Raw genomic sequence first — 27611 nt, 5'->3', positions numbered from 1 at the left:
AGAAAGAGTATGAGATTCTTATCTTCTTCTTTTTACCTTCCTTTTCATTAAAAAAAAATTATTTCTTTTCCCTCTCCTTGAGGGAGTAGGGTTGATGAGGCTTAAAAGACTGTAAAGGTGGTGGAAGCAGCCGGCAAGGTGGGAAGACTGGTTACACACAGAGGCAATGAGCAAATTAGTAAATACTTTGAGGATAACAGAAACCAAATTATCCTCACTGTTGGGGGAGGGAGTTACAAACACGGAAAGGGTAAAAGTTAGAACGCTCCATGGTGTTAGATCAGAACTGGAGCTACCAATTTGATCTCTCTGGTATTTGATAGAGATAGAGCAACAGATATGGCTGTGAGTGTGTGTCTATTTCCTAGCTCTTTTGGCTGAGAGGGTCTAGAGGCAATGAGCACACCCTTGTCCAGTGAGCACACCCAATGCCCAGATCTTGGTTTCCATATACTATTTTCCACAATGGACCCAGGTCACCTTGAAGATGCGGATAATTCCAGGGCTGGGTAGAGAAAGTACAAGATGTACATGGAACATTTTCTTGTGCCAGAAAGTAAGAAAGTACTCAGAAAATGATGAGGACTTCTCAAAAGGACACAAGAGCCAGCTGGAGGAGCTTCCACTTGCCAAATCTGGGATCATTTGGGCATCAAAATAAATAATGATATTAATGGAGTATAAGCCTCTGAATAAAATAGGAATCTATAACTGCATACTGATATAAATAAATACAAAAATAAAGAGGGGAGAAGGGAAAGCTCTGCCCTACAGTAGAAAGTTTACTTAGGAACAATATATTTATTTACATAGTCTCAAATTATCTTCCCAGAAAAATATTTATTAATTGCAAAGGGAAAAACTATAACTTTACAGTGGAAAAATCTGGCATGTACCACCTTAACAAAGTGGGGTTGGTATGGACCAACTCCATTTATGTGTCTCCTCATATGACTAACTAAGAATAATACAACATTGCTTCTGTGATATTCCTGCCCCAAAATGCACAAACTCAGTCTCATAATAAGGAAATATCACACCAACCTAAGGTGAGGAACATTTTACAAAATGTACCCTCCAAAAATGTCAAGTCACAAAAGACAAGGAAAGACTAAAGAACTGTTCAAGATTGAAGGAGAGCCATGACAACTAAATGCTCTACATATAATCCTGGACCAAAAGAAAAAACAAATTTTCTCTCAACAAATGATATTATTGAGACACTTGGTGAAAAGTTGAATGGGAACTATGGATTAGAAAGTAATACTGTATCAATATTAATTTACTGAATTTGATAGTAGTACTATAGTTATGTAGAAAAGTGTACTTGCTTTTAGGATAACAACACTGAAGCATACAAGTCGATTCAGAAAAATATATACACACACGTATATAAAAAAAGGGGGTGGTTGGGAAGAGGGACACTGGAGGAAAAAAGGTGGAGGGGAAAGGAAGGAGGGAGGGAGAAAGCAAATGTGGTAAGATGCTAAAAATTGGAGAACTTGGGTGAAGAGTATAAAGGAGTTCTTTATTATTCATGTATATTTTCTGTAAGTTTGAAATTATTTAATGATAATAGCTAAAAATAAAGAGCATAGGTTTCGGTGTAACTCAGATCCAAGTTTGAATTCCAAGTCTGATACTTATCATCCATGAGACTCTAGGGAAGTTATTTAATTATTCTGAGCTTTGGTTTTCTTATTTGATCACCAATACAGGACTAACTGAAAGGGATGCTGTGAGGATTAAATAAAATAATGCACAGATTGAGCACCTGGCTGGTGATGGGTTTGCCTGGTAGAGGGCCTGATACCTAACTGGTGAGGCAGTACATAACTTGCTGAAGAAATGAACACGCTCCTTCCTCCTGCCCCTCCCCCTCCAATCAGAATAACTGATACCACTTAGAGAAAATTAGATTCTTCAAATTTTAGTAATGTAAAGTATGAGATTTTTCTTAACACCTGAATAATATAAAACAAAAATGTTCAATAATCATAATAAATACTATCATACATTTGAATGTTGCTCTGAAGTTTCCTCAGCACTTTGCACCCATGTCTCATGTGACACTGAGTGGAACAGGCAGGCATTCAAGTTAAAGTTCAACACAGCGTTAATAATAGCAAATTTCTGCAGTGCCTTGGGTTATGACTGTCAAAGAAGAGGGCATGCCCTTGTTACTTAAACCTTGAAGGAGGCTTGCATCTGTTCTTGGCTGCAGGGTACAAAATGAGGTGCAGTCTAATGTCCACTGGGGCATCTGTTCTTAAGATGCTGGCACTGCTGTTTGTTTGTGGTTCACCGTGTATCTGGGGCAGTGACAAGGCAGAGAAGGTGAAGCAGGTTGTGCCTGGGAGGTTTCTTCTCTCAGCCAAGATGTGCACATGAATTTGAAATTATCCAAGAGGGTAGTTTCAGAGTTGCCTGCCAAAGAGTGCTGTCTCCTAATCTGGAGAGCAGCTGCTGGGCACAGGCATGCCAACATACACACAAACACATACACACAGACACACTCATGGAGCCTATGCCTGCCTCTACTTGTCTGCTCTGGGCAGATGGCTTCTGGCTTTTGGGTCGCCTCATCCTGCAGCTCAGTATGGTTAGACCCTTTCTTCCGTGGAGACTGGCAAGCTGTGGGGTGAGGGATCCTGCAAGGTCGCCTGTCTTCAGAGTATGAAGGACACTGCCCGGAGAGGGAGGAGGGTTATATTTAGTGTTTGGGCCCAGTCAGTGTTGGGCTCCCCACTGCCTCTCCTCTGCGGAACTCTCAGTGGCCCCTGGTTGCAAGTTCTCCGTGGCTTTGAAGCCTGCAAAACAAAAACTGAGAGGGTGTCCAAAAAAAAAAAAAGAAGAAAACGTTGTTGGTCCCTGGATGCCACTGTTGGATTTTGGTGGGGATGAGAAGAGAGGACCACTGGGTGTGATCAAGCAAAGGCACCTGCACGGTAAGGTAAGTGTCCCTATTGCTACTGAGAAGCAGCTTTGGGGATGTTTCTGTGTTATCCAACAACCAGGAGCTGCCAACACTGCTCTCCAGGAGCAAGAGCTTCTGGGCATTATGCAAAGGAATAGAGTAAATCTCAGGTGGGATTAAGGGCTTATGAAGGATGATGACTTTTAGGCTAATATGAGTAACAGCTGCTTGCAAAATAGAGGAACTATCCTGACAGTAGGTATGTTTTGATAAACTGGTAGGTATGAAAGAAGACCAAAATAAAATCTTAAATTGTTATCCTCTTTAGAGTAAGACAACTGGTCAAAAATTTTTAAAAAATGGTTTGGGCAAATGACTTTCCTTGTTAATAGCTTGATTTTGTAAACTGATGTAAATGATTAATACATAATTTCAAAAACATCAAAAATGTGATAACAATGGAGAAGTATACTGGATAGGCTAGACGGGAGAGGAGGAATTCTCTTTTCATGGAAAGACAGAAGAAACCAGCATCTTAAAATGGCAACTAGAAGTATTCTTTTTTCTTTACTTTTGTTCATGTTTCTTTGATGCTAAGATTTGATGAATGAGGGCCAGAAAACAGAAGCACATTTTTGAGGTAGGGTTTTGGAAGGTCTTGGAAGACACCTATAACCCCAAAGAACACGATTGGATATCTATGGCACAACAAATCTCAGTGTCAATGGGAAATAATGCCAGATTGCTGCCAAATGATACCAGAGAAAGTTCTGCTTGCTGTACTTGCTCAGTGGGAGTATTAGTCAATGTTTAGGGTGAATGCATAGCTTTGAGTACAGATCCCCATTCAAGAGAGATACGTGTTCAGCTAAATTTCTTGTGACATATTCAATCACATATCAACTGATGATCACATATCTTCAATATCTATGCAAGTCTCAGGAAGAACTGCAAGAAAAGCAATACATATACTGCTTAGCTACATTCACCATGTTTCATGTGTGTATTAGGTTTGTAATAAGGGAGAGCAGGGGGTAGCGTGGAGAGAACTCTTCCAAACTATGGCAATGTTCTTCTAGCTGCAGCTAAAAATGATTTTCCTATGATGACACGTTCCAATATATCAATCTTCTATCCCTCAAAACCAAATATTCCAGGTAAATATATCTCTACAGTTATCAGTTGATGCTATTATGAAACTCACATTATACTTAATTAAAAATCAGCATAGGGCTTCCCTGGTGGCACAGTGGTTGAGAATCTGCCTGCCAATGCAGGGGACACAGGTTCGAGCCCTGGTCTGGGAAGATCCACATGCCGCGGAGCAACTAAGCCCGTGAGCCACAACTACTGAGCCTGCGCGTCTAGAGCCTGTGCTCCGCAACAAGAGAGGCCCTGATAGTGAGAGGCCCGTGCACCGCGATGAAGAGTGGCCCCCGCTTGCCGCAACAAGAGAAAGCCCTTGCACAGAAACGAAGACCCAACACAGCCAAAAAAAAAATCAGCATAGACACTTCAAGAGCTCTTTGCTATTGAAAAATAGCAGCAATAATATTCGTGGGCTATTTCTACTTCTTTAAGACAAATATGTAGGGCAATTAAGACAGGTCTACTCTTGGAAGAGTTTTTCAGGTAATTTCCCAAAGCAATGTAGAGTTTGGGTTCTTATGATAATCAATGCAAAAATACTCTGTAAAAATTCTGCGATGAAGGAAAGTATTGGTTATAAGCAAAGAAGTGCAAAAAAATTTTTAAAAAAGTTTAGCTTCTGTTAAAGTTCATATGTAGTTGTCTTTTTTGCTTAAACTTTTTTGTTATTGAAGTAAAAAATTTGTTAGCCAAGAATTGATCTCAGGTAGTGGCATTGTCATTGGAGATGGAGATACTTTATTGTGGCTTCAAAATGATGATCCATTTGCCTATTGTATGAGACAGACGTTGCAATGTGCCAAGAGTTTGGCAGGTCCAGGAATAGGGAAAAACAAAAGTAAAGGGCCCTGTATTCTTCAGAATAGAGTCCATGTTATTCCTTGTCTTAACGTAAAGGAAAATTTTCATTACTACTGAAATACATGCCTCGCCTCTTCAGTATGTTACATTAAAAAATATTTAAAGAAAAAAATGTTAATTGCTTTTATTTGCCTTAGGACAGAACTAGTGGCCACCAGCATTTAATAGCCATTCATACTGAGCACAGAATAACTTTCTTTTGTTTCATTATAATTAGGTAGAACACTTCTATAGTAAAAGGGCTTAATTAGTTTGCTCATTTATTCATTCATTCAACAAACGCTTAGAGTGCCTACTACGTGCTGGGTTACCGGGGATACAGCAGTGAGTGGGGCTAACATGGTTTCTACATGCTCTGAGTGTAGAAATCTTCACGGAAGGGCTGATTATTAGTGATTTGAACCTTTATAATGTTCATGTTGTTTACCATGGTATTTTCAACTTTATTTCTAATTAAAAGACCAGAACATTTTTTTTCCTACTTAAAATAGTTTATTTAGTGTCTGCAAGATAGGGGGACAATTCCAGGGACCAAATAATCGGATTGGAATATACATTTTAGTGCAAATACTTGAGTCTTCTTTGAGGGATGTTGACATTTCTGTTCTAAACACAGATGTCAGACAATAGGCTCACATTCTGATAGTTTGCTCCTTCAGAATTGGGTCGGACAAGAAGTCCCTAAGGAGGACATTAGAGCAAAATTTGTATTAAGACTCATAGCTATCTGGGTCTCAAATCTGAGGAAAGTTCAAGATGTTTCTGTGTAATCTGTCTGACCGGAGTCTACAACTAAAAGAGCAGAATACTGTGTTTCTCATCTTGGTTGAGGAAACTTTGTATAATGGCATCAATCTTAACAACAGTGTCATTTTACACCTAGGAGGTGTCCTACATTGTTTACAGAATTCGAATATCCGTCACTCACTTGATACTAAGGTGACCCGGCGTGATAGGAAAGGCAGGTATTATTCCCTGTTCAGCAGATGGAAAAACTAAGTTTTAGACCTTTAAGGGATCAGCCCAGCTAATGTTCTCTCTAATGCACAGTCTCATTAAGTAATTTCTCAAATGAAGGGCTAGAAAAATTCTGAGATTTCAACATAAGTACTCACAGTTCGGACTACTGTTTGGAGGTGGGAGCAGCCAACTGGGAACTGACGCTAGGAGAGTTTCAGGCCTCCCCACACCCTATCCTCTTCCTGCCTCTGTTCCCTTCTACATACTCACCGTACAGTTCTTTCCTCTGGCCCTCAAAAATACCAGTTTAGTTTCTAAAAGAGATATAAGCTACTGCTTTTTTCTTCTTTTTAGGAAGGGAACGGGATAGTATAATAGTACACTCATCTGTATGTGAATGCTAATGGAATTTTAAACTGCTGGTTAGTACCAAAAGCCCGACAACATAAAAAGCTGTCAAATCAGATTAGACCAATTGTCCACCCAGCCCAGATCCTGCTGGGCTGGAAGCATAAGTGGGCCCTTGAGAGAAGCAGTTTTTCATGGGTAAGAGAAAAGTTCACAGGAAAAAATTTTATATGAGGGAAAATGGTAACCTGAGAGCTATACCAACTGAGATATAATATCAGTTAACTGAGAGCTATATCAAGATAGGCAGAGCTGAACAGGCCAGTCTTGAGTGAGTGAAGAAGGTCTTCCGGGTGGATTTTAAGAGAGTAAACTGATCTGCTGGCAACTGAGATACTGAAGGTAACAGTGTGTAGGGCGCCACTCATAGCTAGTACTGTCTGTTACTACTAGCTATGATCGATCGAATGCACTTTATTTCTTCCTTACATTTTTTCCTGGAATTTGTTTTGTGCCTATTTAAGGTTTATGGTAATTGTTTGTGGGCTTTTAGCTACTTTTCTCTCAGGGCTTGGAAAGAATGTCTTAGATCTCCCTGATAGATTTAGGGCCGATCCTTTGACTAGGAAAGTAGAATTCAGGGGAGGATAGGAGTGTGGATAAAGCAGAGGCTGCTTCTGCGCTTCTTCGAGGAGCTGCTGCTCCAGGCCCTGAAACAGAAAGAGACAGAGGCAGCTGCCTCTGAGCCATGGTATTAAACTGCCAGGTTGTGACTAGGGACACCAGCTCCTTAGTTTTCAGCTGCTCCAAACATCTTCACACGTAGCTATTTTAAGAACCTTTGCATTTGATCAGGGAGCATGTGGGGTTGAGCCTTGTGTTTTCCATTTCAGTTTTAGATCCTAAGCAGATGCAGTTAGTAGTTCAGAATTTAAAAACTTATTAGTGTATTTGCCCCCAACCAGTGCAAAAATAACTTCATATTGGGGAGGAAAATCATGGAATCGAGATGCAGACTTGTTTCTTAAATAAAATTAAAAGAATTTAGAACTTGGATTTTTAAAAAAATCACTAATATTTCCCATCACAATTCTTATTTGGGAAATTTTGGCTAAAAGTATGAAAGAATAAATAAAATCATTTGGCTAGACTCAGGATAATACATAACTATTTGTGCTAGTGCCCATTAATCTAACCCTATATTCTACTTATTATGCTTGGAATATTGCTGACAAGGACATCTTTGTATATTAGGGACATTTAGGATTGCCTGATGATAGCAAATGGTGATTTACAACTTGAACTTTGACAATCAGAGAAAGGTATCCTCTAAGATACCTCACCACCCTCCCTGAAGAGATAGAGTTGAAACAAGAATGAAGGCAACATAAAACAAAAAATTCTTTCTTTTAAAAATCTTTTAAGCTAAGTATCTGTAAATTCCTCTAAAATTTATACAGGTCTTCCTTGGTCTGTTGAAATTCTATATCTCTAATGGTCCACCACATATCTATGAATCTGAACCAGAGTTGCCCAATCTCTTAGTTTAAAAGATACATTTGTACTCTTCAGGAGATTCAACAAAGCAGAAGTGCTAGAATCTGCTGTTTGGATCCAGCTCTGGAAAAATAAAGGAGGTATGGTAACCAATTGTCCAGGTGCACCAGGGACTGAGGGATTTCCCAGGCTTCAGGACTTTCAGTGCTAAAATCAGGACTGTCCTGGGAAAACCAGGGTAGTGGATCACCCTAAATGGAGAACACATACCTGAAATGATCCAATTATAGAGGCTTATTGCTGTAGAGGACTGGGGTACAGAAACCAAGTGCCCCAATTCTCAGTCTGGTGCGCTGTATACATGGCAGACTCCTTGTTTAGGGAGATGGGGGGAGAAGTTTGGTCACAAGATTCATCTGTTTATGGAGTTTCACCCTTCCTAACACAAGAGGAGACCTGAAGGCACAATAACAAAGTGTCATCTGGAAGCTTGGGAAGTTCAAGTTTCCCAATGAATTGGCCCAGCTTCCCAGGAAAACAACCAAAACCAAGGCTCCAAGATTATTCAGGTATTCCATAGTTATATCTTTTGTTTAAGATTTTACAAGGGCAACATATATGTGCTCACACAAATTTAAGGGGAAACAGTGCACAAAGCATACAAGTCTGCTGAACCACTAGAACAGAGTAAGAACAGAATAAGGGCTGTCTGAACCGAATATACCAATATCAAACATAATCCCAGTTAGAACTAAACCACTAAATGGATGTATTCATTACCATAGATTTTCAGTGGAAAAAAAAAAAGAAATTTTAAGGTACTAAAATAAACAAAGGAAAAAGAATCCTTAGAAAATAACTGATATGGTCTGCTCCTCTCATTTCACAGATGAAGAATTGAAGCCTGAGGAAGTTTTCCCAAGGTCTTAGAACTAGTTAGTGGCAGAGAAATATGCCTGTTTTTCTGAGATAGTTAAAAATGATCAACCTACAGAAATTCAACTCTCTATTCTTGTGTAACAATGCCTATTAAATTGCACTGTCTAATGTAAAAAGCCACCAGGCAAAAACCCATGCAGAAAACTTCAAGTAGCTGCCTCCAAATATACATAGTTGCCTGATAAATATACAATTACAAGGGAATATAAGCTGATTTTAGTAACAGAGACATTATTGCATGTTCAATATCTGTCAAAACCAACAGGCACCACTGCTGCCCCACCACAGCCCATACTCAATATGGGAGGGTATCACAAAAGAAGATGACTCAGGCCATATTTGGAAGGAGCATATACTTGTCCATTTGTTTACTTATTTTTGTAACAAGCAAATGCCAGGCAACCCAATTTTGATCTCAGAATTATATAGTAACATCTAGATAAGGAGTCACGCTGAACCACGAGAACAGAGTGAGGGCTCTCTGAATATATCAATATCAAACAAAATCCCAGTTAGTACTAAACCAGTAAATGGATGTACTCATTATCGTAATGCATAATGCTTAAGAGCATGGATTTTTCCAGATGGCATCATGGGTTTTAATTCTAATTCTGTGTGGTCTTCAAAAAGTTACTTAACCTCTCAAAGTTTAAGTTTCCTCAGTCATAAAATGGAGATAATAATTGTACTTGCGTTTTGAGGAACAATAAATGAGAAATATAAAAGGTTAAGTACAGTTAGTGGCAAATAATAAGTGCTCAGTAATCAGGAGATATTATTATCATTATTAATAATACAGAAAACTCCCACCATGGTGTTATAGATTGGGTCTAACAAAATTCAGTCTTGAAAGTGTGGTATGTCAGGTCTTTCAGAGAAGCTGATAAATGTTACAAGACCCAGGATACACACAGACACAAAATTTGGATCCCTTGGACCAAATTAAGAAGTCTTGGGCTAGAAATGTCACCTAGAAACCAAGGGAACTGGCATTTGAATGATGTGTTTTCTTTGGGACCCTAAGAACCACTGCTTTAGACACTATATGCCCCCAGACAGGTGTGAGTTTAAAATGCCAAATTTTGTGGTTTTGGCATAAAAAAAATTCCAGAAAGTTGATTATTAAAGGTAAACCACAAATTTCTTTGACCTATGTTAAATTAAGTAGGAATATCCTTTTCCCTTCCTTGAGATTCTCTAGCCATAAGCAAGTCACTATTATTCTTTTTTTTTGCAATTCTTTTGCTCTCTCCTCCCATAAAATTTAGATCATGTAATGGAAGTTCCATCAAAATATGATAATTTATGGGCCCACAGCCCAGAGGATTTTGAGGAGACAATGAAATTCCTAATGTGTGCAAAATATTCCAGAATGGGAAATGACTCTTCCTGTGTACCAGTAATTATTTATGTAACAGTACCTTGGGAGAATGTTAATGGTAGAGCATTAAATTCCTCCTTTTAAAACAAGGCACTTCCACAGGGTTTTATATCTTCTTTCCTAATTTGGAAAGACAGCATTTGTACACACAAAATAGCAAGTTTTACTATTTTACTGTTAAGTGGTTAGGTCAGGTTTCAGACAGACTGTCCTGATGCATTAATACCTGCCAATTGTGTGGAAGGAAAGCTCCAGTTCAAACCATGACAGAGTTGTGGATCCATCACTATTAAAGTAAGCAAAGTAGCCAGCAAATTCCATAACAAAAAAGTGCCAAAAGAGGCCATAATGCCTACTGAAGGGAGAAAAACTTTAGTTTACCTCAAATTCACATGCACTTAGTAATTTCCCCAGATGGCATCATAAAACTGCAATCATGACCAAAATAATCTAAGTTATTTCAGCACGTAATTCTATTATTATGTTCCCATCCACATCTGGATAGTTCATTTGTAAAAGGCAATTTCAGTTGAGAAAAGAACTCAAAAAGTTCCGCTAGGTCTAGTGGAACTAATCTGTATATAAACAAGGAATTTTTTTAAAGCAGTATAGAAGAAAATAAAGATTTTCACCTGTACTTGCAGCACTAAAACAGTAGTTCAGTGTGAACTGGTAGCTACAAATTTACTTCTCTTGGTTCTGTCACAAAATCCATAAGAACTTAATGCTTTCAGGGTTAGATCAGATACATGTTAGTGGCAAAATGCCCGTCACCATTTTAGTGGGGCTTTTGCATTTCAATCCATTGCCCTAGTGACCAGAAAACATTTTCCTTGGTGTTTCCGTTAGCATATTTCTGCTATCTTATTAATTTTCAGCAGTTTTTTTAAACAGCAAAATAACCTCTGGTATTTTAAAATTTCCAAAAATGTGAAAACATACTATAGGGATCAGAGTATCAGCCTGGGATTAGTGGAACAGCCAGTCAAACACCACTTGAGTGAATCAGATGGCATTTAACTCATCTAAAGGATTCCAAAGGGAGTTTGCATTCCTAGCAGGAAGGTGAGCAACATGCCCTAGCACAGGGTAGGGTACAAGCTTCTGAATCTAAAACTCTCACAAGGACACACAGTTACAGAAGATGATGCCCATGCATGAAGGCAGACCTTGTTTTTTTTTTTAACTAAGTGATCATTCTCTAGGTCTCAACTGTTCTTTGGGTAAAAAGCCAAAGTAGGGCTTCTTGGAACAATCCTCCACCAGGTAGCTCTAGATCCTCTGCCACTGTTTCTCACTATCTCCACCAGAGTCCTTGCCCCAGAGGTCCTACTGTACCTTGCTTAATCCTGAGATTAATAAATCTGTCCAGATGGGAGGATTGTTGAAACAGATCCAGATTAGCAGATTTGTAGAATGGGTGCAGCCTAGACTGGCCTGGAGGAGGAATGTGATTCCACAAAGTCAGACATCATCAACAAGTGTACACCTCTGGTGGTATTCTGCAGTCTGGAAGCATGCACTTTTGCTTGTAATGGTATCCTGACTGTCCCTACTTGTTTCTGTGTCCTTATGATGAATCAATCTCTTCTGATTTACTGAGGTGTTTAGGTCTGATTGTTCCATTAACCCCAGCCTATCACTGACAGTAATTTCATATTTCCTGCATATCTTATGCCTAGCACACATAGATGTGTTATTTAATTGAAACCATAGGAAGTATATTCTGACTGCCTTGGTTTCTAGACTCCCAAGCACAACTCTGTTCACACCAATAAATGAGTCTGATGGCGAGAAGCTACGTGAAAACAAATGACTTCCAAGATGAGTTTTATGTGAGAAAGAGTGAGAAGAGGAAGCTCACTGATTAAAAAGGGTTTTGTTTGTGGAGAAGTGGGTGGTGAGAACAATAGTTAAGTATGGGCTTCTGCAAAGGTAACTAATCTGAAACATCTCCTGGGATTGTATCATCTTGACCTAGCAGTTGTTTTTCTTTCCTACTTTCCAAGCTACCTCTGTGTAAGGATTAATGACCTTCCCTCAGCCCATTAACTCAGACCATCATTAATCTCCAGGAAATACCTTGTCAGTATTGCTTAAAGGATACATGAGAAATGCTTTGTTTTACATTAAAAATGGTTAATCATACAGCTCTTTAACTACCCTTTTCAATGATTACTGAGTCTTCTTGGAATTCCCTTTGCCCCAGAATTTGTTAATATTTTACTCACAGTCTTACTTGTAAGCTGTGAAGTTAAATAGAAACTGCAATTGATCCAAAAGAAATGCCTTCCTGGAGGGTAAACTGAGTTTTCAAAAACACATGTAAAAAAGGATGTTACTAAACTAAATTCCTGTAATTCATACGTGTTTTATGTACTTGGAAACTGAATGTTGCCAACCCCAAATCTACATTATTGGTCAGCTCCAATTATGGGCTATTTCAATTTTAATCTTTGGTTGGAGAATACATTATCTACTAAATCAGCTTTGTAAAAAGTCTAGAAAAATTGATATAGGCATAAATATTTGTGTACTTTTAGAGGAATGTTTATGAGACTTAAACAATACTTGTTAAATGTTCTTGTGGACATGCCAAGAAAAGGCTAAAAGAGTAATCGCTATAGCCAATTATAGCAGAAAAAAACCTCATAAATGAGGTTTCCTATAAACACAAATTATCTCATGAGGAAAGAGTTAGGTAAAGGCAGGTATTTTAATAGAAATATTAGAGTGAAAGCACAGGTGAGGTTTTGGCTGTGACAGAGAGAAGTGCTGACAGAAGCAGAAAACATGGAAGGGAAGAAACAAGGATGCCAGAGGCTGGGCAGTGAACTAGCTATGCTAAAAACGGTGGCTCAGTCTCTGAGGTAAGGGAAAAATAACAGAAATGATTGTTTTCATTCTCAGTTTTCCTGAACTTCTCTTCCACTTGAGGAGAGTTAGGAAGCTGAGGGCATTGATGTAAATCACCAAAGCAACAGGGCCAAACTCACTGCCATTCCTGAAAAGTGGGAAGAGGCCCTCAACGCAGGCCTTGGTCAGCCAGCTCTGCACTAGATTCTTCTCTGCCTTAGTCACTGGCCTCTGGGTCTTGAGAAGACTGGCCTCTGCTCCAAGCCACTGTTCTTTAAACAAAGTTGTGAACCGCTAACAGTTTTGTTTAAAAGTTTATAAAATGGAAACTACATTGCTACATCTCTCTGGAATATCTCAAACAAAATGTGGTTCAAATTTCTTGTTAAAAAAAGAAGTTCAGAGTTCCTGAATAAACAAAGACAGCCGATGTAGTTAACGGGCTTTGTGTGACCACAGCTATGTCATCTTGGTCTTCTGTCTCTTCCTTTGGGCAAAGGTCAGGGTGGGCCATTCAGCGAAGGGGCCTCCAACCAGTCCAGAAGGTCAGAAGCTGCCTGAGCCAGCTTCTATGCAGCGCCCCCCCCGCAACTTGGCAGGACTGGTGGTGGGATGGGCAGAGAGGCTACCTTCACCAGAGCCTGCCCTCTCCTGCCCAGACACACACAGACAGCAGTGATCTTCATGGCAGGGAAGTGAGAAGCCAGCTCTTCGCAGAGGATGCCTGGGAGCCCCAATCTGGTAACTTGGCCTCTGGGCCTATAAGCAAATAAGGGGCACAAATGGACATTTCTACTAACTGAGAACCTCTGTGTTAATGCAGCTGCAGGGTCCTGCTCATGGCTTTTATTAACAGGGGTTGATCTTTACGTAAAGATCATTGATAATGCCTTGAACACACAGGGTACAAAGATGCTTTTCTTTAGGGTAGAGGAGACAGATCCATTTTAGCGCGACAATTTGTTATCTGGACAAACATGCTTATTGCAAAGCCAGGCAGGCCAAACCCAAATGTTTTCCTGTTTAAATTTTCCAGGAGACATTTTGTAATAGCCACTGGAAGTGACCATTCTAGAACTCCTAAGAACAGTCCATGCCGGCAGCCAACACGCATCTCCTCATCCCAACTTTGGTCCTTCACTGCTTATGCCTCCTTTTTGCTCGACACTCAGAATGATTGCTGTTACCTGCCCGATCAGTACTTCCAACTTCCCAAGGAAGGTCAGATTCAAGATTTGAGGAAAAAACCCCTAAAGACTCTAGACCTTTAGTTACACAGAGGGACTCATGCTTCGAGTAGATTTTGCGAACATTAAAATGGCTATCCTGTCACTGATTTGCTTCCCTGTCAATAGCTGCGTAGCAGTTCCCAAAGGAGCGACAGCAGCCTTCCGAAAGGAGCTGCTCTGCTCAGGACTCAGGGTGCCACATGTGTCTTTCTGGCTGGCTCTCCCTGTTCCCTCTGCTCTTGCCGTTTTGAGCTTCTGCTATCTCCATGGTCTAAGTGGGCCCCTCTTAAAGGGCCACTTACTCTGCTTATACAGTGAGATTTCTAATCACCAGCTGCCTTTTGAAGACTCCTAGCCTGGGATCACAGAGTGCACAGGAATATAGAAAGGAATCTACAAAGGTCGGGGAAGGTATTTCACAAAATATAGATCTATGCACCCTGGTCAGTTGGTTGGCTCCATTTTTATAGCACTTAGAATCCTGAACCTCAACCACACACATTTTCCTCATCCACTGGCACCTGCACCACCGTGAGCAGAAGGCATTACATCGCTTTTTCCGTTGAACTACCCTTGCCAATCAGCTCTGCCCTGACAGAGCTTGGACGTAGATGGAAAGGCTATTTTTGATCAGAGGGCTTAGCAACATTCCCTAAAGAGAAAATATCTCTCCTACACACTCAAAGCATTATAGAACACTTCTTATATAATTTAGTCCCTGATCCCAGAAAAAGGAGAAAGCTGGCTTTGTGAAGTGTCATCTTTGGTGGCCAAGTAAAGAGCTAACAAATTCAGAGGAATCACTGTGTCCGGAATCACTGTGTCCTGGGGTTCGTTCTTTCAGTCGAACACTGAGTAGCTACTGAATGCAAAGCACTGTGGGGGGTAGAAGTAGAAAAAACCTAAAAACTATAAAACAGTGTAGAATATGAAAAATGTCACAACAGAGGTACAGATAAAGTGCTGGCATGATTCAAGAGAAAAAGAAAACCTTCCACCTGTGAAGAAGCAGAAAGATCCAATCTCTTCTGCAAGCATTCTATGCAAAGCGCAGGTTTTTAAGGCTACTTCCACTTCTCTTTCCTTATTATCCCCTTTCTGCGGGCATTTCTTTATTCTCTCACTGTTCCAAACCCTCCTGTGATGAACTGGATCAGACGGCACATGTGTTACTTTGAAGGGCATATTTATTTTTACTGCAATCAAGAATTCCAGCGGAAGCACTTAACTGAAAGCAAGGTTGTGAGAGTCATAACTTTTCTTCAGTTACTTACTCACCCTCTGCCTTTTCTTTGCTTCTTCTAACCTGATCTCCCTCACCTGAGGCCACTCTTACCTGGCTGCAGAGCTGGACTGCTACTGCCCTCAAGTACCAAAGCTTGCTTCCAGAAAAGTCTCTGGTCCTGGCCTGTGCCCACAGTCAATGTACTTACTACCTTTCTTCAAGGGGCATGGGGAATTGCTGTTTCAGATGTAGCATTAACTGTCCCCTAGTAAAGGAAAGTAGGACATTTAGCTGTGCCAGGATGGTGAGGAAGGAAAAAATACTTTCTTCCCCAGAATCTGTTAAAAAGCTGTCTTGGACAGTAACTGGTAACTGCCACCTGGGCGAGGCTGATACATGTGTTTGCTTTTCACCATAGTCTAATGAAAATTCCAGCTTGCACCACACAGCTCCAGAGGTCCCCAAGTACAAAGTGGCCAAGGCACCCCAATATCTGATTGGCTCCCACCCTTCATGCAAGTGAGAGGTCATCCCACAGTTTCTTCTCTGCTCTCCATTATCTGGGCTAAAAGACTGACCACTGACACTCAGGAAGCTAAGCCTCTTCAGACTACCCCACCAGGAGCAGAAGAGTCAGGAAAGGCTGACCCTCTTCGCTAATAGCCTGGGAGAATTCTCTTCAAAGACATCAGAACACGTTCACAACAGCGCTCCCCCGGGACCTGCAGCAAGGCAATCACTAACCTCACTAGGCCTCAACTCTGCCAGAGGTCTCAGTGACTGCAGTCCTCAGAGCCCTGGCATTTTCAGCCCCCAGCAAAAATGCAAGCATCTCTGGCCAATACTCCGCTCATCTGCTGTATTTTCATTCCCGTATGACTCTGATTCCTCCCTCGGATTCTTCCCTTCTTCTCTGATTTCCCTCCAGATCCCTCCCATGGTGCTCTCTGAATCTTTCTGAAGACATGTGGAGTAGTACAAAAGCACAGCTTTGCAGTCAGGCAGATGTGGGTTCAGAGATTCTAATGTGGACTTGCTGTGTGACCCTAAATGATGCACGTGGCCTCTTTGTACCTTATGCCCTTACTTGTAAAATCCAGATGACAGTAATTAGTTTGTAGCATCCTATGAGGACTAAATGTATAAAACAACCAAGTACAGTACCTGGCACACCCTAGGTGCTCAATAAATGACAGCTATTTCTATTATTGGAAGCCCCACATGCTTAGCCTTTTCACATACTCTTTTTTTTTTTTTTTTTCCCTTTTAGTACGCGGGCCTCTCACTGTTGTGGCCTCTCCCGTTGCGGAGCACAGGCTCCGGACGCGCAGGCTCAGCGGCCATGGCTCACAGGCCCAGCTGCTCCGCGGCATGTGGGATCTTCCCGGACCGGGGCACGGACCCATGTCCCCTGAATCGGCAGGCAGACTCTCTACCACTGCGCCACCAGGGAAGCCCCACTCTCACATACTCTTCTTCCCTCCTCCTGTTCCACCTGTTGTCCAGCTCTTCCCCCAGGACTTACACCCTTTCAGCCCCTCAAGGGAAGTCTGTTCATACTCCCATAGCCCAAGCCCTAAGCTTGGCTCCACAGTGCTGCTTCCAGGCCATTCCTTGCCATTTTCATATCACCAGCCATCCCCCTCCCTGGAGGCTTATGTCATCTGCCCATGCCACACTTGTCCAATCCCCAGTTCTGCCACCTACTGACTTTTCATCATCATTCCACCTATTTAATAAGGACTTTGGCAACTAGGTCAAACTTTTTTCCTCTTAATTCCCTCCCCATTGTGGGTAGCCTCAACTTGAACATAGATGATCTTTACAACAGTGTGTCTTCAGAGTTTCTCAACTCCAAAAGCAGTTTGCACATTCCACCTCAGCAATCCAGTTCCACAGCTATACCTGGAATGTTCTACCTCTGCACACCTATGATGCTTTACTGTACTTAAGTGGTTCCCAGGTCTGTCTCTCCTTGGTGTACTGTTAGTTCCTCACCAATAGAGATCACATCTTATTTGATTATTTTATCCTTATCCTTAGGATAGTGTCTGGTACACAGTAGGTGTTTAATAAGTATTTATGGAATGAATAACATGGTATATTTGTACAGTTTTTTAGAGCTTATGATATGCTTCTCTATCCATTATCTTATTTGCTTATAGCTTTAGGAAGGCAGAAACATTATGCAATTCCCCTGTATAAATATGGAAATGAGGCTCAGAAGAACTAATGACTTACTCAAGGTTACATGGTTAGACCACAACAAATACCTCTATATCACCTAGAGGCCAGCTGGGGCTTTTCCTCCTATCTCAGCAATAAGAATACACCTGTTCTTCCTTGCCTTCCTTACCCTGTGTATTTGTTTCTTTTGAAAACTTCAGAGAAAATTTGGAAAGATGATAGCTTATTCATCTTGTGTACATATGAATAGTTCTGAGAGGAATATGCATCTCTGTGCTCCCGACGGTCTCCTGCCTTCAAACTGTACATTAAACTCTCGGGATCTTCTTAAAAGAATTATGTAATGTTATATTTCATTGCCCCATTGTGAACACTAACATGATAAATGTTCAGTCTATTACCAACATTATGTAGATTTCAAAACTAGAAAATACAGAAACCCAATCTTGCATTCTCTGATTAATTCAATCCTGGATTTAAGCTTCCCGATAAAGCCCACAAAATGACAACTCAAAACTCCTCTGGGTTACCAAGGAAAAATGATCATTGGCAGAAATTTGAAAACTCTCTTTTAATGTATAAAGATGAGCTCTGCAATTGGCAAAGCAAAAACGGCTTCCCGAACCACTCTACGCCACATCCCGTACACAGCTGAATCCAATAAGTTCTTAACTGAAATCTGATTTACAATCCCAAACTGTGAAGTATCTAGTTTCAGGTAGTGAATGAAAAGTCTTTCTTATCTGGGTCATTTGCTATCTTTAAAGTGTTTTCCTAGTTTAAGGAAGCCATTTTTAAAAAAGGGATTATAGCTAACGGTTTCTTTTCATGGTAAGTTTCCACTTCTGTATATGGCAATGATTTTTATGCAATTCAACCTTCCTTAGGAAGGTACTACTGTGCCAGACACTGAGAGGGATACAAAATATGTACAGTACTTGCACGCTGAAAACTACAAAATGCTGACTAAAGACATCAAAGATCTAAATAAAGAGAGCTACATACTGTGTTCACAGATTGGGATACTTAACAGCAAATGTGTCGATTTGCCCCCAGTTGATACACAGGTTTAATGCAATTCTGACCAAAATTTCTGCACATTTTTTTTTGTAGATATAGACCAGATAATTCTAAAATTTACATGGGAAGGTGAAGAAAGTAGAAAGCTAAAACATGTTGAATGAGAAGAAAAAGGTGGGAGGTATCAGTGTACCTAATTTCAAGATTTATATAGCTACAGTAATCAAGACTGTGTGTATTGGTGGAGGGATAGACACATAGATCAATAGAACAGAACAAGGAATCCAGAAATAGACTCATGTAAATATGCCTGAGTGAATTTTTTTTTTTTTTTGCGGTACGCGGGCCTCTCACTGTTGTGGCCTCTCCCGTTGCGGAGCACAGGCTCCGGACGCGCAGGTTCAGCGGCCATGGCTCACGGGCCCAGCCGCTTCGCGGTATGTGGGATCCTCCCGGACCGGGGCACGAACCCGTGTCCCCTGCATCGGCAGGCGGACTCTCAACCACTGCACCACCAGGGAAGCCCGCCTGAGTGATTTTTGACAAAGGTGTAAAAGCAATTCAACAACAACAATAACAAAAAGATAAGCCTTTTCAACAAATGGTCTTGGAGCAATGGGACATCTAGAGGAAAAAAAATGAACCTCAACCTAAGTCTACCACCTTACACAAAAAATTAATCAAAATGGATCATGGACTTAAAACATCTGTAAAACTCTTAGGAAAAACAATAAGAGAAAATCTTTGGGATCTAGGACTAGGCAAAGAGTTCCTACCCTTGATACCAAAAGCACAGTCCATAAAAGCAAACATGGATACATCAGATTTAATCAAAATGAAAAACTTCTGCTCTGTGAAAAACCCCTTTTAGAGAATGAAAAGAATCTTGAGGTTCAAAAAAAAAAAATGTTCAAACCGCACATATAACAAAGGACCACTGTCTAGAATATATAAAGAATCCTCGTAATTTAACAGTAAAAAACCATACAATCCAATTAGAAAATGGGTAAAAGACATGAACAGACATTTCATCAAAGTGGATAGACAGATGGCAAATAGGCACATGAAAAGATATTCCACATCATTAACGATTAGGGAAATGCAAATTAAAACCAGAATGAGGTATCACTACACACCAATCAGAATGGCTAAAATTAAAAAATAGTGACAACAACAAGTGCTGGTGAGGAGTCAGAGAAACTAGATCACTTCCATTGCTGGTGTGGATGTAAATTGGTATAGCCACTCCAGAGAACAGTTTGGCAGTTTATTAAAACTAAAATATGGCCCAGCAATTGTACTTCTGGGCATTTATCCCAGATAAATGAAAACTTAGGTTCATACTACAAGTTATACACAAACGTTTGCAACAGCCAAAAACTGGAAACAAAGCAAATGTCCTTTAAAGGTGAGTAGTACCGTTATACCCACGCCATAGAATATTACTCGGCAAATAAAAGGAACAAGCTATCTAGACACACAACAACCTAGATAAATCTCCAGAAGATTATGCTGGGTGGAAAAGTCAATCTCAAAAGGTTATATACTATATGATTCCATTTATATAACATTCTTGAAATAATAAAATTATAGAAATGGAGAAGAGAATACTGGTTGCTAGGATTTAAGGAGGTGGTGAAGGTGGAAGGGAAATGGTTGTAGCTATAAAAGGTCATCATCCTTGTAGTAAAAGAAATGTTCTGTATGTTGACTGCATCAATGTTGACAACCTGGTTGTGATGCTGTACTACAGTTTTGCAAGATACTACCATTGAGGGAAACCGAGTAGAGGACACATGGGATTTCTCCATATCGCTCTTACAATTGCATGTGAATCTACAATTATCTCAGGGTCAGGAATTTAAGTAAAAAATCAAAAGTATATATTTTGTTTTTTACATAAAAAGTGAGAAGATATGTATCAGAATCTTTACCCGTGGGTAGTAGTGAATCAGTGACTTTTATTTTCTTCTCTTGGATTATCTGACTTTTTCTACAATAAACATTCATTGTTTTGATAATTAAAAAATTAAGGAAGACATTGGCTATAAGCACAGAACTCAGCTCTAATGACCTAAGCTGTCCAACTCAGAATGCCTGGTAATATGTTAGGCCAGGGGTCCCTGTCTTGATTTTGAGATTTTAAAGGGTCTAGTTTAAAATGAGCTATCTTTTCTTTTTTAAATTTCACATTTCAATTTTTTCAGTTCAGTATTCTATTTCTTCAGTTATCCAGTCTAATCTATTAAGGTACTTATGAAATTGCACAGATTCCCAGTTTATGGTATCTTTAGCATTAGGCTGTATCCATACATAGAGAAAATTATGTATATCTAGGAAAATAAAACATTTATGGGTAGCCAAACTAAATGGAATTTGCCCAGAAAGTTCCAGTAGTTATACTTGGAGTGAGTCTGTCTCAGGAGAAGAGTGACACTGTGATTCTAATACTGAGGTAACATTTTTCTAATACTTAGTGGATTAATTCTAAAAGATAATGAATGCAGGCAAATAAGTCCTGAGGAGAAGGTAGGAACTCAAATTAAGTAGGCATAATTCTTTCTGAAGGAGGAGCCTAAGAATAATAATAGTTATAATAACTTACTTTTGCTCAGGGCTTATTAGATACCAGGAAATGTTCTAAGAGCTTAACATTTATTGACTCGTTTTATCAACTAGTCGTCTTCATACTGAGGTACTCGGCAAGCAAATATTTTACAAGATGTGCACATACAAGGGCATTTTAAGGAAATTAGTCTCCAGATCTTAACTTTCATTTGTACTTTATTTTTTAACTGCTTGAGAATCCACCTTGCATTCATATCAGTCTTTTCTCTTTACTAAAAGGCAAACTCCTCATCTAAGACAAATATTATCGTTCATTGCCTTGGACCCCACTGTCTTTGGAGTACACAAACTTCCTGGAATCTAAAACATGTTGTGATTAGCAAGAGTCCTGTCTTGCTCACACTCATTTTTATTAAGTGTAAAGCTTAGTCAATATTGAGATGTTCTGAATTCTTAACAGCCAGAGTAGAATAGGTGAAGGATGTGGATTCTTTCACATGTTATTTTCACATGTATGTTTTCTGAGAATGATAAATTACTCAAATACAGATCTAAAAACATATGAATACCTTTTTTCATTTCTTTCCATTTTTTTTTTAGTTACTCAGCAAGGTAGGTCAAACTTAATTTTTCACATCGTGCTAACTATTTCAGCCACACCAATTCTCATCTTATTTCATGTTATACTCCTTTCTACGTCTTACCAAAAATATGCTTTGAAACCTATGATGAAAAGTTTTAGATTTCAACTTGAAAATGTGTGGGGATGTATACAGTTTTTCTTAATTATTTTGGGAGTACATTTTTCAGTACCTCTATTCATAACAACCTTATGAGGTACATATTAATATCTTCATCCCCACTTTACAGATGTGGCTCAAATGAAGCCCAGAGAGGTTGAGCAACTTGCCCTAGAATACACAGCTATTAAAGAGTTAAGATTCTAACTGGAAGAATCTGGCCCCAGAACCTGAGCTCTTAACCACCACACATACTATCTTCAGAGTTTCAATTAATATTTACTCAGGCCTGACATGGAATCAGAACTATGTACCTCTGATTCATGAGAAGAGATACTGAAAAAAGACCCTGTCTTAAGGAAATGTTGGAAAATGTCCACAGGGAGAAGTTTAGCTTGTACCTAATGATACTGGTAGAAAATTGTTAGTTTTCCAATATTACTTTTATTCGCTTCCAGAGACAGTAAAAGCAGGAATTTGGGATACTCAAGTGAGTTCAAATACAAGGATTATCTGGAAAATTGAGGAGCCAGTATGTTTTTCAAACATGTCAGGCTCTGAAATCAGAACATGTTTATACTTCTAGTGACAAAATAACTTATGATGCTTACTACTTGGGAATATGGAAGAAGTTATACACTGCTAAGTATCTTTAAAACTGGATGCTCTTTCCTTGTTACGTAATTTCCCACACTGTGTTTCTTCCCTTACAAAACATGAGACCTTTCCAATCAAATTCCACAGAGTTCATTTATTAAAGCATTTTGCTTTAAGGGAAGTGGACACACATGGACACACGCACACACACACATACACACACACCCCCCCCTCTTAAAGACAGGATTCTGAGAATGGCATTTTCTAAATGACATGAGTTAAAATTACTTGTAAGCCCAAGTTGCTTTGCAAATGTTTAACCTCTACACTAAGTTCAAGTTTTCTTAAAATATACTTTAGACTACATGGGATGGAATGAAGCAGGGCAGTCTGGGGAGGGTTGGAGACATCACATTCCCAGGGTAAGGGTGACCTATCACACTGGCACACCCGCAAAGAGCCTCTCAGGGAGTGGCGGTGAGACAACTTGTGCTGTTCCTTTAGAGAAGTTTTCCTCGGCATTCAGATGGGCTAATGATGTAGATCTCATTCTTTGCTTTGACAAAACTCATGCTCCTGTTTATAATAGCAAGGACATGGAAGCAATCTAAGTGTCCATCAACAGAGGAATGGTTAAAGATGTGGCACATATATACAATGGAATATTACTCAGCCATAAAAAGAAACGAAATTGAGCTATTTGTAGTGAGGTGGATGGACCTAGAGTCTGTCATACAGAGTGAAGTAACTCAGAAAGAGAAAAACAAATAACATGTGCTAACACATATATATGGAATCTAAAAAAAAATGGTTCTGATGAACCTAGGGGCAGGACAGGAATAAAGACACAGATGTAGAGAATGGACTTGAGGACACGGGGAGGGGGAAGGGTAAACTGGGATGAAGTGAGAGAGTAGCACTGACATATACACACTACCAAATATAAAATAGATAGCTAGTGGGAAGCAGCCGCATAGCACAGGGAGATCAGCCTGGTGCTTTGTGACCACCTAGAGGGGTGGGATAGGGAGGATGGGAGGGAGACACAAGAGGGAGGGGATATGGAGATATATGTATACGTACAGCTGATTCACTTTGTTATACAGCAGAAACTAACACAACATTGTAAAGCAATTATATTCTAGTAAAGATATTAAAAAAAAAAAAAAGAATAGAAAAAGACCCCAAAAACCCCATGCTCAGGGTGAGGCAGGGAAGGAAATGGGAAATGCTAGAGAGAATATGAGTGCAACCCCCAAATGGTCTGCTGTGGCTTTGAAAAGGCTGAGATTGGTAACACAGGGAAATGGGATCCCTGAAAAGCTTTACAACCTACTGTCCCAGAGGCCCCGGGCAAGTCACCTATCTGTAGGGCCTGTCTTGCTCTCAAAGTCTATGACTCAGAAAATCTGAGGTGGAACTCCTTCCTCTAAATTTATTAGAAAATGTTACAAGGTAGAGAAATAATCTCTTCCCTCAAAAACCACTATGAGCATGACAGAATCTCACGCTTGCATTCTCAGCAGCACTTTTCCAAAAGGTGTTTTCAATTATTTTCAGTGAGCTAATGTTCCCCTGACTATCTTAAAGTCTTAGAAGAGCAGGACAATTATATTTGAATCTTGAAGAAAATGAGCAAACAGCTGTACAGTGGACCTAGGTGGACACAGACACCTGGGGCTGGACTGGAAGTGGTTCTCACAGACTGCTTCCCAGTCCTAGGAGCCACCACTCTGGAGCAAGCCCTCCATGAAAGGAGCTCAAATGGGGCAACCACAATGACAAACCAGAGCAGAAAGGGCTTTGAGAAAATGTGAGGGTCTTCTGTGGCCACATGCACCTGTAGTTCTATTATGAGAAACACTGGCTGGCTTTGGGGTGGGTGTGGGGTAAGGAAGACGGTGCGTGACTTCCAACCTCCTTGAACTTTGTTTAGAACCAGGAGACCTTAGAGATCATTGATTCTAATTCCTACTTTTCACAGTTGAGGAAATATACAATTAAGGACTAGCTGACTTGCTCTAGGTCAGCTAACCAGTTAGTTTGTAGGTAGCAAAATGGAGACTAGAATCCAGCTGTTTCTACTGCCCGTGCCACTTAAAAAGCCTGTCCAAATCTTCCTCAGTTATGCACTGAGCATCTTCTACAGATTAATAAGGAACAACGAAATCTTACTTTATACAAATGAAACTGATATTTATACTCTACATATTAATTCCGTAGGGAGGTATTTTTCCCATGAAAGGTAAGATATCAAGAATATGATTCGGTCATAGAAGACCATCTAAAGAATCACAATGAAGAATGCTTAATTCCACTCTGTTAAACTAAAGCATGATTATTTTAGAAATGTTTCCTGCTTCATATGCTTTTTGGTTGACATAATGCTTTGACCTACAGATGAATGTGGAAAAATCTTTATATCTCCATCTCCTCTTTAAGGCTTTTAATTAGGTTATTTCATTTTTGTATAAAGTTAGTAAAACTAGAAAGATTTAATTTTTAAGAAATTAGCCATTATTAAGTAGGAAAGAATTGGAAAGTCATGTAAATTTCTTGGATGATTTAGCTTGTGCACATGCATGCAGTAGTATGAGGAAAATGCAACTGAAGCCCAATAAGTAAAATGATTCCTGTAGGGCAAGTGTCGTCAGAATATTGGAAAGCAAATCAATAAAATGACTAAGTTTCTTCAAGCCATTGTAAACAACGGCTAGATATTGGAATGTATTAACAAAGTAACTATGTCTAGAGACTGTTAAAAAAAAAAAAGGAACAAAGAGTATCCCTCATCATCCAGATATTCAAAGGGTTAAATCACAACCCACTGCAGTTGCCCACCAACAGGGTAGTGCACCCCAGAAGGGAATTTAGGATGGAAAAAACAGGATAAGGCATTCAGTGCTTTGAATAAATGGGCCCACAGGTAGTTAAGATGCACACCTCAGGAAGAACTTCAATGACCCCAGATTTTTGCATCTTCCCATACAAAGAAAAGCACTAAAATCATCAACCAGAGATATCTGTTCTTTGTGAATAGCAGTAATCTTTTACCAAGATACATGCTCGACTACATGTTTTTCCTAGCCAGAAAAATTCATATACATACTGGGGCTCCTCCCCTACTTCCTTGGAACAGTTTACTCTGAGCTACTGAGTGGCTATCTCCCAGGCTACAGCCCTCAGTAAGACCCTGAATAAAACTGAAACTCACAACTATCATGCTGTGTGTTTTTCTTTAAGTTGACGACACATAATGTTAATTATATCAGACAAATTTTTAATCTGGGATGCTTTACTGGCAGAAAATGGATAAAATGGTTCTTGCTGTGCTTTCTAATACTGATGCTTTGCAGAGCAGAATGGCTACAAAACAAAAACAAAACCCAACCAACTAATCAAGCAAAATAAAGCCCCTCAAAACACTGACAATACCAAGTGCTGGTGAGGATGTGGAGCAACTGGAATTCTCATACACTGTGGGAATACAAAATAGTACAGTCCCTTTGGAAAACACTAGGAAGTTCCTTATAAAATGTTAAACGTACATTTACAATAAAATATAGTAATCTTACTCCTAGAGAAACATCCCAGAGAAATAAAAGTTACGTTTACTTAAAAACCTGTTCATCATGGGCTTCCCTGGTGGCGCAGTGGTTGAGAGTCTGCCTGCCGATGCAGGGGACACGGGTTCGTGCCCCGATCTGGGAAGATCCCACATGCCGCGGAGCGGCTGGGCCCCGTGAGCCATGGCCGCTGAGCCTGTACGTCCGGAGCCTGTGCTCTGCAGCGCGAGAGGCCACGGCAGTGGGAGGCCCGCTACCGCAAAAAAAAAAAAAAAAAAAAAAAAACAAAACCTGTTCATGAACACTTACAGTGAGTTTGTTCATAATTACTCCAAACAGGAAAAAACCCAAATGTCCTTCAGCTGGTGAGTGGATAAGAAAACTGTGGTATGTCTATATAATGCAATATTACACAGTGGCAAAATGGAACAAACTATTGGTATACACAACAACCTGGGTGAATCTCAAGTACGTTATGCTAAGTGAAAGAAATCAGATTAAAAATGTTATTATTCTATTCACATGACATCCAGGAAAAGGTGAAATTAGAGGAAAAAACAAACTGGTTGCCGAGGATTGAGAGTAGCGGTAGGGGTTGATTTAAAAAGCCAGCAAGAGGGAATTTCTTGGGGTGATGAAAGTGTTCTGTATTTTGATTGTGGTGGAGGTTACATCACTGTATGCATTCGTCTGTATCACAGAACTATACACAAGAAAGTGAAAAAATGGGTTACCCGTTGCTGTCAACTCTCCGGTGATTTTTATTGAATATTTTAAGAAGTTCTATACTAAATGGTTGTAATGATCCATAGGAATAGACATCATATTTTAGACTGTAGCCTGCTGGGTAACACACCAAAATTTTTTTCAAAGTTTTTTTAAATTGAAAAAAAAGTACTGAGTGTGTCAACTAGGCGTCAGGTACTGTTATTTAGTGGTAAAAATACAGACATGAATAGGATTTGTTTTGGGCCTTGTACAGTGTACAAATGGGGAAGCTGAGTCAATGGTATTTCTCTGTAGCAGCACTTGCAATGAGACAATCAATGTTGTTGGTATCCAAACAAGCACAGGCAACTTTGTGGCTTTTCCGTTCCTTTCATCTGTGGTGCCAAGGGTGACTCTGAATTGTTCTGCTAATCAGCTCGACAGGTTAACTATGTGAGACTGAATAAAACAAAGCAGCCTGTGGCAGGTTAAAGATTTCCTATTACTGCCAGTAAAGAAATGCAACTATGCTATGTGCTTTATGCAGGTCTGCTGCAGAAAGGTATACATGTTTATTTCATTAAGTTATTTTATTACCTGGGGGAACCAAACGTCAAGTTTAGCTCTCTAACACGAATCATATTTTATCCAAATGCAGATGTACTTTTGAACTATGGCAGCCATTTAATTAACTCGTCTAATGACTAAACTCATGACCTTCTATATTAAATGTAGTGATCTTTATGCCAAAGAATCTAACCTGGAGCTAAGTTATCCATTAAAATTCAACTTGGTAGTATGTTACTCTTCACGAAAAAGTAACCTCCTCTCTTCCTGCTAGTGGAGGTCTCCAGAGAAACACA

The 27611-nt window shown here is 39.8% G+C and overlaps 1 protein-coding gene across 4 annotated transcripts in view; it reads right to left on the bottom strand.

Annotated features, from left to right (window-relative positions):
- CMSS1 (cms1 ribosomal small subunit homolog) overlaps positions 1-27611 on the bottom strand; it is a 383286-nt gene that overhangs the window by 68465 nt on the left and 287210 nt on the right. Inside the window, exon 1 of one of the 4 annotated variants that reach the window (XM_089910453.1) lies at positions 2532-2719. The exons of the other annotated variants lie outside the window; for them this stretch is intronic. Within the exon in view, the coding sequence (XP_089766579.1) occupies positions 2532-2586 (55 nt within the window). The 5' untranslated portion in view covers positions 2587-2719. Of the gene's footprint in view, positions 1-2531; positions 2720-27611 lie in introns of those variants that run through there. 4 annotated transcript variants of the gene reach the window in all.

Source organism: Delphinapterus leucas, chromosome 4 (genome assembly GCF_059928025.1).
Source record: "Delphinapterus leucas isolate spDelLeu-1000000601 "Yukka" chromosome 4, BTC_Dleu_Yukka2, whole genome shotgun sequence".
In the NCBI taxonomy this organism is placed as follows: domain Eukaryota; kingdom Metazoa; phylum Chordata; class Mammalia; order Artiodactyla; family Monodontidae; genus Delphinapterus; species Delphinapterus leucas.
This window is presented reverse-complemented; position numbering and strand designations above follow the sequence as displayed.